At 44.4% G+C, this 15,053-nt stretch overlaps 1 protein-coding gene across 4 annotated transcripts in view; it reads left to right on the forward strand.

The window, feature by feature from the left end:
- The window catches only part of CSMD1 (CUB and Sushi multiple domains 1), a 1,600,646-nt gene that overhangs the window by 1,356,216 nt on the left and 229,377 nt on the right, over positions 1-15,053 (forward strand). For all 4 annotated transcript variants that reach the window (XM_081046432.1, XM_081046429.1, XM_081046430.1 and 1 more), the window contains one exon: positions 7,196-7,398. In XM_081046432.1, the coding sequence (XP_080902558.1) occupies positions 7,196-7,398 (203 nt within the window). The remainder of the gene's footprint in view (positions 1-7,195; positions 7,399-15,053) is intronic.

The following is a 15,053-nucleotide window of genomic DNA, read 5'->3' on the forward strand; positions in this document are numbered from 1 at the left end:
CAATTCTATTCCATTGGTCTATGTGTCTGTTTTTCCGCCAATACCATGCTGTTTTGATTATTGTTGCCCTGTAGTACAAGCTAAAGTCAGGGAGTGTGATACCTCCAGTATTGTTCTTTTTTCTTAAGATTGCTTTGGCTATTCGGGGTCTTTTGTGGTTCCATACAAATCTGATGATTTTTTGTTCTTTTACTTTAAAAAATGCCATTGGGATTTTGATGGGGATTGCATTAAATCTGTATATGCCTTTGGGTAATATGGCCATTTTAACTATGTTGATTCTTCCAATCCATGAGCACGGAATGTCTTTCCATTTCTTTGTGTCTTCTTCAATTTCTTTTTAAAAATGTCTTATAGTTTTCCGCATATAGATCCTTCACATCCTTGGTTAAGTTTATCCCTAGGTATTTTATTCTTTTTGCTGCAATTGCAATAGGAATTGTTTCCTTGTTATTTTTTTATATTTCTTTTTCTGTGATTTCATTGTTAGTATACAGGAATGCAGTGAACTTTTGTACGTTGTTTTTTTTTTAGCCAGCAACTTTACTGTATTTGTTTATTGTTTCTAATAGATTTCTGGTGAAGTCTTTAGGGTTTTCTATATATAGCATCAGGTCATCTGCAAAGAGTGATAATTTAACTTCTTCATTCCCAATTTGGATGCCTTTTGTTTCTTTCTCTTGCCTGATGGCTCTGGCAAGGACTTCCAACACTATGTTGAAAAGCAGAGGTGATAGGGGACAACCTTGTCGTGTTCCTGGATGTAAAGCAAAGGACTTCAGTTTTTCACCATTAATTATGAGATTAGCTGAGGGCTTGTCATGTATGGTTTTTATTATGTTAAGGTATTTTCCTTCTATACCTATTTTATTAAGTGTTTTAATCAAAATGGATGTTGTGTCTTGTCAAATGCTTTTTCTGCATCAATTGATATAATCATATGATTTTCATCCTTTATTTTATGTGATGTATCACATTGATGGATTTGCGGATGTTGAACCATCCTTGTGCCCCTGGAATAAACCCCACTTGGTCATGATGAATAATCTTTTTAATGCATTGTTGCATTCGATTTGCTAGAATATTGTTTAGGATTTTTGCATCTGTATTCATCAGAGATATTCGTCTGTAGTTTTCTCTTTTTGTGTTGTCCTTACTAGGTTTTGGTGTCAGGGTAATGTTGGCCTCATAAAATGAGTTGGGGAGTATTGTCTCTTCTTCAATTTTTTGGAAGACTTTGAGTAGGACAGATATTAGATCCTCTTTGAAGGTTTGGTAGAATTCACTAGTGAAGCCATCTGCTCCTGGACTTTTGCTTTTGGGAAGGTTTTGGATGACTGATTCAATTTCCTTACTGGTGATCGGTCTATTTAGATTTTCCAGTTCTTCATGATTCAGCCTAGGAAGGCTGTATGTTTCTATGAACTCATCCATTTCTTCTAAGTTATTGAGTTTGGTGGCATATATGTATGTCTTCTTGAGAGACACATCTGTTGAGGTCCTCTGTCCATTTTCTAATTGGATTGTTTGTTTTTTTGTTGTTTAGTTTTATGTGTATCTTATATATTTTGGATATTAGTCCCTTATTGGAGGCGTTGTTTGCGAATATCTTCTCCCATTTAGTTTGTTGCCTCGTTTTTTCAGTTTCTTTGTAGTTTCTTTGGCTGTGCAGAAGCTTTTTAGTTTGATATAGTCCCATTCATTTATTTTTGCTCTTACTTCCCTTGTTTTAAGATCAAATTCATAAAATACTCTTTTAAACCCACGGTCCGTAACTTTAATACCTATGCTTTCTTCTATGCAGTTTATTGTTTCAGGCCTATGTTTAGGTCTTTGATCCATTTTGAGTTAATTTTGGTACATGGAGACAGATAAAAGTCCAGTTTCATTCTTTTGCATTTTGATGGGGATTCCATCCCCATAGATTGCTTTGGGTAATATGGCCATTTTAACTATGTTGATTCTTCCGATTAATGAACATGGAACATTTTTCCATTTCTGGGTGTTGATGGACACGTGGACTTTTTTAAATCCAGTGGGGGTTACTGCAAATAGTGGTGTGTTGGATATGCTTTCATGTAGTATTTGGTGAATGTATGTGTGGTTTTCCTTTGGTTTTATACCTAGGACTAGAATTGCTGGGTAATGGTGAATCCTACATTCGACTCTGTTAGATACTGTCAGTTTTCCAAAGTGACAATATCTATTAATAGCTCCATTCCCATTACAGGTAGTTGATTTCCAGGTACTCTCCCTTCCAATTACACTTGGCATTAACTCTCTTTTCCATTTTAGCCATTCTAGTGGGATTATAGAAGTTTTAATTTGAATTTACCTGATGACTGGTCAAGGCCATCACTTTTGTATATGTTTATTGGCCTTGGGCCTACATGCTTTCATGATTTGACAGTTGAAGACTTTTGCCGCTCCCCACCTTTTTTTCTGTACTGGAATGTCTGTCTTTTATACATCCTGAATGCAATATTTTGTTGATTATATTCTTATACTCTATGGTCAGTCTTTTTAGTTTCATAATGATGTCTTTTGATAAGCACAGATTCTTAATTTCAATGAGTTGAATTCATTTAGACTCATTTTCCTTTTATGGTTAGTGGGTTTCTTATTCTCATTTAAATTCTGTTTTATCAAATGTTGTGTTGGGATCACTCTTAGTGTTTCTGTGTCCAGATTAAGTAACTCTGTCTCCCCAACATTATGAAACTATTATCTTAGGTTTCCTTATAGAAGTTTTATTTTTGCCTTCCACATTCATGTCTCCATTCCATCTGGAATTAATTTTTGTGTATGGCATGAGGAAGATTCAAGTAATTTTCTGGCCATCGTGAAATTCAATTGGCCATTTCTTAAGAGTCAGTCTCTCATCATTGTTCTACAGTGCGACTTCTCTCATAAACCCAGTAATCCTATATGTCAGTCTGTTCCTGAACTTAATTCCATTGATGTGTTTGTCTATTCAGTGCAAAACCTTTCTACCTTAATTACTTTCTAAGTCTCGATATATGGTATAGTAATTCTCCAGCTTTGTTCTTTTTTTCTAGTGATTGCCATGACTATTCTTGACCTTTTGCATTTCCACATGAATTTGACAAACACTGGCTACTTTCTAAAAAATGAATTGCTAGGATTTCTGTGGGAATCACATTATATCAAAAGATCAATTTAGGGAAAACTGACATCATTTACAATGCATTTTCTGATCCCAGCACAGTACAGTATTCCATTCATTTAGCTGTTATATAATCAGTAATAAATTATAGTTTTCTGGGAAGAAGTCTTTCATAGCTTAGAATTATTTCTAGCTATAACATGCATTTTGATGCTGATGTAGATAGTTTTTTATTTCATTTTCTATTTGTAGCTCTGAAAATGAATTGTAGTTTATATTTATCTTCTATAAATAAATAGCTATTAATTCTAAGAGTTTGTACATTTTTAAATTTTTTCTATGTGTACAATAATGTTGACTAGAATAAGAGATTTACTTCCTTTCTTTCCAAAGCTTAAGGCTTTCTCTTGTATTGTTACAGCGGCTACGACCTCCAGGATAATAGTGATTATAACTGGTGATCACGGGGCCTGGTTGTCTTTTATACTCTGTATCCTGACCCAGTGGAACAGAAATAGAAACCTACAGCTAGAAAGTAACAAACACCTCCTCCAATTGGAAAATAAAAAAGTTAGGATTCATAGCTTAATAGGAAATTTATAACCATAAATACACGTATTAGAAGAAGAAGATAACTGGAAAATCAACAAGTGGAGCTTCTACCTAATGGGGTTTGAAAAATAGTATCAGAGTAAATTAGAAGAAGTAGTAGAAAAACAACACATATAGTAAAAAAAAAAAAAAAAAAAAAAAGTGAAAGAAACAACACAGACAACTGAAAAATCCACAGACTGATTTTTAAAAGAAATATCGTTGAGTTCACAGATAACTGACATGATTTATTAAGATAAAATATGAGTGGCTCCAATAATTGATATGAGCAATGAAAATAGAGATATATCCATATAATAGATTTTCTTTTTATAGAAAATTGAAAATAGTATATTATAATACAATATATTATAATATAATTATAATACAATATTATATTAAATAATATATTATACCAATATATTGGAAAAATCTTCCAGTCCCAAGAAAAACATAAGAAAATGGTCTAATTCGTTAAATGAGGCTAAGATTACTTGTCAAAAGATAAGTAAAGTTTAAGAAATCAAAATTAAGAGCTGAACTCTGTGATTCATCCCATTTATATATTAAGAAAAAAGTAACAATATGATCATCAAAATAGAGAAAAAATAACAATAGAATTTAATATATTTCCTGATCAACAATGTAGTAAAACAGAAATCCTCCTAGCATAGTAAGTAGCAGATTTTTCTTAAAATGATAATGGTTATGTAACAGAATCTCTCAGCAAGAATAAAATATAAACTGAAAACAATAATAAAAGAGATGATCAGCTCATTACAAAGCTGGCAAACGTAGGTGATCAGGTCATTCAGAGTCCGTGGTCCTCTTCTCTTTTTCACCCAAACATTTAATGGCTCAGCTAGCCCAGGAGTTTAAAAACCATTTCTTTGCTGAAGACACGTTGCTTATTTCCACCCAGACTTATCTTCAGAATCCCTCATCTGCGTGAGCATCTGCCTCTGCTCAATGTCCAGTGTGGACGTCTTAACTCCACGGGTCCCAAGTAGAAGCTTCGGTCTTCCCCCGTCAAACATTTTCACCAGCACCCTTTGTCACTCAGCTGATGGCAACCACACCTTCCCAATTTCTTAGGCCAAAACTGCCAAGTACCTTCCGTCCTCTCTCTCGCAGGCCCTCCCCCAGTCCACTTTCTCTGCCTTCAGAACCTGCCCAGCGTGTGGTTCTGCCCATCTCCCACCTGCGGCTCTCAAGCAGCAATTCCTGATCCCACATTGCCCTGTGGTCTGTTGTCAGCACAACAAGCAGGGTAGTTTGCTTGTTTTTAAATCGTCGGTGAGATAACTGCTTCACTAAAAACGACACATTCGTATATCACCCAGCCTAAAGCCATCTTTAAAATCTCCTTCAAAGTGTGTTTCTCCCCCTCCCCAGGCTCCCACCCCCAGCACCCATTACTTCTTGGATCTCAGCTCTGAGGTGTCCGTCACCCGCTCTGCCCCAGGTACACTGGGTCCTGACGGAATGTGACAGACTTCCCACCTCCTCAGGTCTCTCAGACCTCCCCTTGTCCACATGATAAGTAAAGTTTATGTCATGGTAAATGTTAGGCCTCACCACCCGTCTGATCCTTAAATCTCCCCCACCCCAGTCTCGGCCCAGCCTCTGCTCTATTCCACTCTGCTGCTTGTTTTCTTCAGTTGCATTCCCCTCCTACTCGCATACGTCGTCTAGTTGGTTATTATTGGCTCATGCTGTGTCCTCCCATTGCCATGTGAGCTCCCTGGTCACAGGTTCTTTGCTTAGTTCACTGATGGACGCAAAGGCCTCCAGCAGGCCTGGCACACAGTCAGTGCTTGTAAATATTTGTTGGACTGTTGAAGTATACTGAAGGGGTGGATGTCTCAGAGATGTGAAAAGATGTCCGACCTCACAAATAGGGAAATGCCATTTAAACAATGTACCATCCCACACCATTTTTCTCTTCTCACGACCACTGAACTATGGTAGATATCTGACGAAATGAAGGCACTTTTCTGTGCTGTTGTGACAGTGAGTCGTCACAGTCACCTGGGAGACCGCTCAGCCGTTTGTCTCTTGGAGCCTAGAGACCCTAGGACGAGACGTCTCCTGCAGCACCATGTGTTATCCTGAAGCGTAGAAAATAGCTCTTAGTAGAGGACTAGACACTGAAGCGTTCACTCACGCTTCTCAAGGGAATTAACAAAGCCCATGTCTTCAGTATGAGGAGTTCCACATGATGCTGAATGTGAAAAGCAACTTGAAAATGACACAAGCGTGCACAGGGCAAAATGACATCAGTTATGTCATTTTGTTAAACACACAAAATACGGTATATTGTTTGAAGAGACAAATGCACACCCACGCACAGGAAAATTGTGAAAGTATAAATGGAAACAGTGCACTGCAATTTCAGAACGTGGGGTGAGAGCAAAAGAGGAAGTGGGGTGGGGAGAGTGTGACTGTATCTGGAAGGTATTTTTTACAAAGGTCTGAAGCAGGTCGGCCGAGCCTTAACACCGGTGAGGATGGGCCACCCAGTGTGTGCTGCCCGCCGCACTGTTCTCTGTAGGAAACGTGCTCTCCGTTCAACATTTAGTCACATACTGTACGTTTTGTGCTGTGAGCAGGATGCGATAGATCTGTTTGCAGGTATAATATGCACAAAATCAATACTTAGGGTTTGTGTCCAGTTTTTCGTGTCATCTACTGATGTTTACAGTTTTGTGCTTTAGGTAGTCAATAAACTATAAACCAACTTCAAGAAAGACAGGTTTTTGTCGGTATTTTAGCTCCCCTTTGATCTGTTTGAATTGTAAATGCGACTAGAATTCTCCTGCTGCCTCTACCAGTAGCTACAGGGACGTGGAGACTTCTAAGTTGTTCTGGAAAATACCTATAAATCCAGTAGAAACATTTTACATTTTATAAAGGGCTTTGTAATATGCCTTTCTGCCTTTGGGTTGGTGTTTCAAATGATGCCTTTTTCTGCAAATAGCACTTGTAGGAACAAACACACCGTGACGTCTGCTCACTCAGACCGGTGGCCCGCAGCTTTCTGGGGTAAAGGTCCCACCTTGGCAAGCGGTTTCCTCCTAGCTTGGGTGCTGCCCCTCGTGGGCATTTCAAGAGCAACACCGGCACCTCATCCGTGAAAGATCTGACATCCACTAGCTTGACACAAAGCTGTCATTGATTAGTGGGCCCGGGACAACTCTGGGTGACAGAAGAGCTGGCCGTCTCGCTAGGAACGGCCCCGTCTTAGGCAGCAGCTCGGCCTGCAGCTCAGTGGTCCCCCGGGCCCACCCCACGCGGACGCCAGTGCTGAGCTCACGTCCCGGGCCCCGTGGGCTCCGGCCAGGGCCCGCGCCCCCCTGCTTGTCAGCCCCAGGGCACGTTTGGGGGTGCCGCACCCTGTGCCCTAACTGTGCGTGGGGGACCTCGCGGAACGGGCTGTCGCCACGCGATCCCACGGGCTGTGCTCTCTCTCGGCAGCCTCCACTTCATCGTGTTTGACACGGAGCTGGCTCACGACATCCTGAAGGTGTGGGACGGCCCCGTGGACAGCGACGTGCTGCTGAAGGAGTGGAGCGGCTCGGCGCTGCCCGGCGACATCCACAGCACGTTCAGCTCGCTCACGCTGCAGTTCGACAGTGACTTCTTCATCAGCAAGTCGGGCTTCTCCATCCAGTTCTCAAGTAAGTGCCCCCGCGTCCCGTGGGGACGCGCGTTGCTGCCCCAGCACCAGGCCCGCCCCGCGCGGCCTCCCCCTGCAGGGGTGTCACCTGAGTCAGCGAGACAGGACGTCTGGGAGCCTGTGAATGGGCCGTTTGGTCACTGGACATTGTTTCCTTGCATAGCGATGGGCCACGGACCGCCTTAGGTACGTGACAAAATACCCCTGTGCAGGTGTAAGTTAATCCACTGCACTTAAGCCCTGGTCACAGGTGGGTCTCTGCCTGAGCAGCAGTTTATCTGGGGTGCTCCCCCAAGTCTGGCACCCACCGCGGCTCTCCAGTCCCCTGGTCTGACCAGGGGTGGAATCGGGGTGCTGCCAGCTGCTAAGCTCCCTCCACGGGCGCCTCCTGCTTAGAAGGGTCGGCACTCTCCCTCCTTGGGGCCAGGGTTCCGAGGACTCAGTGTGACATAGTGAGCTCTGCAGGATCACCGGTGGGGCACCACACTGGCACATGTCAGGTCCTGGGGATAGTACCCACCCTGGCCGTGCTGCCCGTGTTCGATGCGTGGTTCCTGGGAAGGAGGGAGTGGAGATATTCCAGGCATCTAGACATTGGTTGCACTTCCGTTTGCACCATCTACATGTGTCACATGATTTGGGAGCACACAGGGCCAGCAGTCCTATAAAACAAGTGGAATTTGCGTATAAACACATTCCAACGGTATTTATCTGCTGGCAGGTCCCTGGTGAGCCACATTTAGGATTTACATAAGAAAATGAGCTTAGGTCATGCTAATGTTTAGAAAGGTTTCTAATAAAACTGAGGTCACCGTCTGCACAATTTCTCACCGCTGCTTTCACTGTGCCTGGAGCAGCAGTTTGCAAACATGTGCTCGTGGAATTGTATCCTGTGAGGGTAAAATGTTCACTGGTCTACAGCAAAACTAGCAAGGTGGGTGTGTCCCAGCTACCCTGCCGTGGGGGAAAATGTCCTTTGTTCCACGATATATCTTTTTTGTGAGATAACCATGTCCTCTGTCTTCGGAAATGGTGGTGAGGATCGATGGTGGATGTGCTGTCCTCATTTGAGAAAACAAATAAGTTGGCAACGTTGTGAAGACGTGTGCATTTCCCTCTCCCTCCTGCTCTGTACTCTCCTGGCCTTTTCGAAAATTAAGCTTTATTTTCTTAGAGCAGTTTTAGGTTCAGAGCAAAACTGAGAGGCAGGAACAGAGATTTCCCATCGAGCCGCTGCCCCCTCCCACGCCCACAGCCTCCCTGTCATCAACAGCCCCCCAGAGGGGACATCTGTGACACCTGATGAGCCTGCACTGACACGTCCTCACCCAGCGTCCACAGCTCACATCAGGTCACTCCTGGTGTCGCTCCTTCTGTGGGTCTGGACAATGTGTCATGACCTGTACCCACCATCACAGCGTCACACAGAGGAGTCTCACTGCCCTGAACGTCCCCTGTGCTCCCCGTTCACCCCTCCCCCAGCCCTGGAAATAACTGCTCTGTCACTGTCCCCGTAGTTGTGCCTTTCCCGGGATGTCACAGAGTTGGGATCACACACTGTGCAGCCTGTGCAGACTGGCTCCTGTCTCTCAGTCACGTGCATTTCCAGTCTTGTCATGGCCTGATGGCTCATGTCCTTTTAGCTGAATGATCCTCCACCGTCTGGATGGAGCACAGTGTGTTTATCCGTCCCCTGCTGAAGGCCGTCCTGGTGGCCCGAGTTCTGGCCTTTATGGCCAAAGCTGCGGTAACATCGTGGGCAGGTCTGTGTGTGGACGTGGTTTCAGCCCCTCTGGGTGAACACCAAGGAGCGTGATCACCGGGTCCGTATTAAGAGGATGTTCACTTTTGTTCCTGCCTTTTTAAAAATCTTCCCATTTTCAAATACTTGTGAAAAACGGCAAGCACTTATTTTTCTATATTCCATCATGATTCCCTCTTTTGAGAAAACATCTTCCTACTTTGGATTTAAAGACTTTATTATAGGTATTTGAGAACAGCATTTTATCCTCTTCATATAATTAATTATTCTATCAATGTTTAGAAAGTAATAAACATGAACACACCCATTAATTTCCCTACAGAAACTTGCTTAATCTTTTAGCTGTTTTTTTTTTTTTTCAAGTGTTCTAGAGTGAACCATATGAAATCGTCATTTTTGCAGGTAAAAACGGCTGACTGTTGGCAATTTACATGGTTTTCTTTAACACTGGAATATGATCCTTCCCTCCCCGCAACTAGTTAATAATTCCTCCAGTCTGGTATATAGACTGTGGGGAATATAACTTTAGGGGTGAAAATATGCTGATTCCATGTGTTTGTTTATTTTTTATGAATGAGTGTCTACGAGGTGGTCTTTAAAATTCTTTTAAAAAAGCATATATATATGTATATATATATATATATATATATATATATATATATATATATATATATATATATATACATACATACATTTTTTTTTTTGCTTGAGTAATTTAGAAAAAGTTGTTGACCTGAATTATGGTCATGAAATTTGGGTTTCTCTCTTGACTTCTAAAGATTTGAGACTGACCTTCCACCTCTGTCCTTATTGCTTTATTTGTGAGTTGAAGATACTGGCCCAATTTCTAAGGACCTTTCCATTTACAAAATTCTACACTGCCTTCTGTTTTCCCTTTGCATCTCTAGGGCTCCTCTCCTCCTTCTCTTAAGCTTCCCTGTGGCCTAGTTTGTGGACCTGTATGGACTGTGTCCTCAGCTCCCAAGGTGGGTTCATCCAGTGCGGAGCTTGACAGGAGAAGAGGGGTTCAGGGAGGAGAGTGGGGTCAGGGCACTGATGTTGGCTTCCCTGCGTTGGCTGGGTCCCTCCGGCAAAACCCACTGCTTTTCTCAAGAGGCGATGTCCCTACATGTCCTTTTCCAGCTTCCTGTCACCAACTCTGTAACCACGGAACTCTCCAAACCCTAGTTTTGTGAAGACACCCTCTCAAATAATCCTGCTGGAACTGTGCCGTCAGTTTCCTGTTGGGTTCTAAATAATGCAGTTTCATACACACACACACACATACACACAGATACACACACGGGCACACACATGCAATGGTCAAGGAAGGGCTCCACTCTCAGGTATTTAAAGCAAATCCTACCCATTTTCCTACGTGAGATCCTGCCCGGTTGCCGCTCCCGTGTGTCAAGCAGACATGGAGGCCTCACCAGCTGTTTTTTAAAGCCCCGCCCGTCTGGGTTCTGTGGGGAGCAGCGGGACGGACCTGCCCCTCCTCTGCGTCCCTCATGGTCTTCCCTCCCGGCACCCCACATGCTACTCCCCGGCTCGGCGGCTATGGCCTGGGCAGCCACGGAGACTCAGGGCCCTGGTTGTCTGTAAGGCCCGCCCGCCTGGACACTAGGCTTCCCTGCTACGTCCAAGGCCAAGACCCTTTAGGGGCAACACAGTGAGCTCTGCTACTCTTGGGGCACCCTCGGGAGGGGACACGAGTCCCTGTCACAAATGGGATCCTTGCGTCTAGGTAACTAACCTGTCAGAGTTATCCCAGGACGTCTCTGATTTTAGCAGAGAAGTTTCCTGAAACCCCTCAGTCCTGATTCTGTAACGAACACAATATGTCCCAGGAAGCCCCGTTCAGCACCAGTGAGCTGGGAGGCTTGGGCGCCCACCTACACGTGGCCAGTTGGCACTCTCCATGCCTGCAGTCTCAGAGGCGTCCCCTCCTCAGGGACCCCGGGTCCCAGAAGGCGGACGCCTGTCCATGCAGGTCAGGAAGGCTCCTGGGTGTGAGGAGGAAAAGGGCCACTCCCGTGTCTGTGTGGTCCCGGGACAGAAAAAGAGGCACTTTATGTATAAGTTAGATTGCACTGCGTGCCGCTCATAACCCAAGGTAATGTTGGAATTGGAAGTATTAGCACGGTTCTGTGGTTTCAAAATAAAATTTAAAATAATGGGACTTAAAGGAAACGTTTTTCTCATGCAATTGATACTTCAAGTAGACCACTGTTGCCAAGCAGAAAAGACATTTAGTCAATAGTATTAAGTGAGAGTTTTCTTGGTAACGTGGCCACCTGCCAATAATGTGTGAGCTAAGAAATTCTTGAAGGAGAAATTCTTATGGGAACGTTTGTTTTCTTACAGACCTTTGAATGATCAGATTTTTCTCAATCAGTTAAAGTTTGAGAACTTAACATCCATATGGCTCTACTCTCAGCCACAGGACCAACCCCCTTATTAGCTCAGGACTGTTTCATTTTATTGACGATTTCTCTGGTCTTCAAACAAATTCTGCACCTGCTTTCCATCTTGCCATTGTCTCTTGGTCCTGCTTGTTCCAATGGCCTCTCTGTTTCCGTCCTTTTCGCAGCTCCTCATCCTTTCCCCCTGAGGTGAAGGTTGCAGCCACAAGGGCTGGTCCTTCTGTCTCTGCCCGGATCCCCTCGGTTTTACCATCAACCTCCCGAGACCAGCAGCCTGTTGGAGAACACTCTGGAGGTGGACAAACACATCAGGCGCCTTAACACAGAAAACTTGACGATTCTTCTAACCCACCCTTTCCCAGTCCTGCTTTTCTTCAAGCCTTTCCCGTCTTGGTAAATGTCAGCTGCATTCTGCTAGCTGCCCAGGAGGAGAAAGCCTTTGAATTGGCTTTTGACAAATCTCTTTCTCTCACACCCCGCATGGAATTCAGCAACAAGTTCGGTAGGGTGCACATTCAAAACAGACCCCAGATCCAACCAGTTCCATCTCCCGAACCCCACCACCTCGGGCTCAGTCATTTCAGGGTGGCCACCAGCTGGGTCCTCTCCTGGCAGTGCTCGTTGATTGTCACTTGAGCCAAGAGAGGAACCATGGTGACTTCAGGAGGCCACTCAGATGACACCTCCTTCTGCTCAGAACTCCTCGCCATCTTCCCATCTCAGCCGGGACATTTCTGACTCTCCCCATTGCCCAGTTTAAAGGCTATCGGATCCTCCTGGCAAACGCTCCCTAATCTGTGTTCTCACATCCTCCCAGGCACGGCCCCCAGCCCTTCAAAGCCCACGTAACTTACACGCCCGCAGGACCCCTTCACACACACGTGCTCACATGTTTGGTGCATGTCCGCCTCACGTACTGCTCACAGCCTTTTCTCTACTGCAGATGGACCCCAGTGTGGCCAGGCCACCTTCTGAGACCCCTTCAGAATCAGTCACGTTGTCACTTGCAGTCCCCAAATCCAGTGCTTGTAGTTTTGTGCAGCACTTTCCCCATCGTGTGTGAGCATTTATTTGCAATGTGCCAGACTAACTTCCTGGAGGCAGAGTGACTTTGCATTTCCAGAACTTGGCTTGTAATCAATGGTGCAAAAGTCTTATCTAGCGAATGTGCTTGAAAACTTTCCAGTCATGGGAATGTTGAAAATATTGGTACCTGTATGATTTTGATTGTGTGACAGACACCATCTACCAAAAATTGTTTGGTTACTGATTTTAGCTTCATTCAAACATTTTAATAAAATAGCCTCTAGCAATCCATATTTAATGCTAATTTCAGTATAAAGATGTTTCACTTCTGAGCTGTTTCTATCCAGTGTTGGTAGTAAGATGATAGGTCTTTATGAGTTTATTATCAAAGTAGTGGCTAGTGCAGACTGTGGTTTTGACCAGTAAAGGACATGCTGTACAGATGGAATGATTTATGCATCTCTGTCGACTGTTTAAGTTTTATAATTCTTTATACATGTATTTATCTTGATAACTTGATACCTTGATACCAGTTGAAGACCAAGCAGAATGTTGTTTTTTTATACAGTTGAATGCACACTTTTAAAATGAATGTAGTTTAGTCTGTCACATGGCGCATCTCCCAGTTCGTTATGAAACGCCCATTTTCCTGCATTAATGAAATCCTGAGCCAGGAGCAGCCGCACTGAGCGTGTGGGGCAGTGAGCGCTCTCTCTGCATCTGTGTCACTGGTGTGACACGCTCCACTAGTGGAGCAGGTGGTGCACAGCACACATGCCGGTGTGTGAGTCGGCCTTCACGTCACGCCGAGACGATGTCTCTCCACTAGCAAAGGAACCGCTAATGCTCGCAGGATGTCCCTACCTAGTAAAGGCCACTGCCCTGCCGCTCCACTGCGCGTGTGACACGTGGCAGCGTGAGCTGACCCTATTGTGCTGACTGGGATCAGCCTGACCCACCATCACAGCTTCATTATAATACCATTTCATCATGTGTGAAGCGCGAGAAAATGGGGTTCCGCATGCAGAAGGCACCGTGGCTCGGGGGGTTGAATAAACCTCACCTGCGCCCGCAGCCGGCTGCACGGTCACCTCCCCACATGCAGGGGAACATACGACCCCAGCGATTTTGCCTTCTCAGATTTTGTGAAGTTGATTTCCCCATAAATAATGCTCATAACTTAGTGGCCACATGATATCTCTCCCAATTTACTTTATGGAAAGATAATTTAATATGGACATTTCCACTTAAAAAAAATTATTTCTTGTTTCCAAGGAGACAGGCCCCTGGGGCTATAAATTGCTGAACGAAATAAGGGACGGCGGCAGCCACCCACCCTGGGCTTGGCGCCAGGTTTCTAGGCAGCAGCAGACAGACCCATGGCCCCCTCTGCTCCCCCAGAACTTTCTCGGGACTAGGAGAGAACTGGCCTTCAGATTAATTGTTAGCCACTTACACACACAGATTGTGGACAGCTCACGGCCAGAGACGTTCCATTCAGTTCTGAGCACCAGCACCTAGCCCATGGCAGCCATACAAAGACGGGTATTGAACTGCCGGATACTGAGACACTGGCTTGGTCGAAGCTCTAAGTCCAGTATTGGTGGAAATGCTCCGATTCCGAGCTGTAATTAGCCATGTCTAATACGAACGAGATTGGTAACAGAAGAAAAGGAAACAGGACATGTAAATGGTCCTGTTTCTCTCCAGCTGGGGATATAGCTTCTTTTTTCCTCCCAGCGTTATTGAGACCTAAGTACTATGTAACAATGTGAATTTGAGGTGTATTTGTGTTGATTTGATACATTTATATGTTGTGAAGCGATCGCCACCATAGCTAGCTAGCTCCTCTAGCTTGTCACAGAACTGCTGTTTCTTTTTTGTGGGGAGAACATTGAAGACCCACTTTCTTAACAACGTTGAAGTATACAAAAAGCATTGACTATAATCACATGATGTACGTTAGATCCCAGCTTATCTGTCTTTTAACGGAAAATGTGTACCCTTTGACCGACACCTCCCACGTCCCCCGCCCCCGGCCCCTGACAGCCACCATGCTGCTCTCTGTGTCTATGGTTCCACGGCGTTTTCAGATGCTGCATCTAAGTGAGAACAAACAGGATCTATCCTTCTGTGACGGCTTGTGTCCACTCAGCATACTGCCCTCAGGGTCTGTCCAGGTTGTCCCAAGGGGCTGCAGTTCCTTCTTGTGGCTGAGGCATGCTGCCTGGCTCACACCACGCCTTCCTATCCATGCGCCTGTCCGTAGGCCCTGGGCTGTGTCACGTCCTGGCTGCTGTGGACACGGGGGGCAGACACCCTTCAGGTTCGTGCTTCCATGTCAGCGATTCTGATCCAAATAAGTACCCACAGGCGGAACTGCTGGGCCATAAGGTGGTTCTATTTTTAATTTTTTTGAGGAGCCTCCATACTCTTTTCCAT

The sequence above is a fragment of the Rhinolophus hipposideros genome (genome assembly GCF_964194185.1).
Source record: "Rhinolophus hipposideros genome assembly, chromosome: 4".
Classification (NCBI taxonomy): domain Eukaryota; kingdom Metazoa; phylum Chordata; class Mammalia; order Chiroptera; family Rhinolophidae; genus Rhinolophus; species Rhinolophus hipposideros.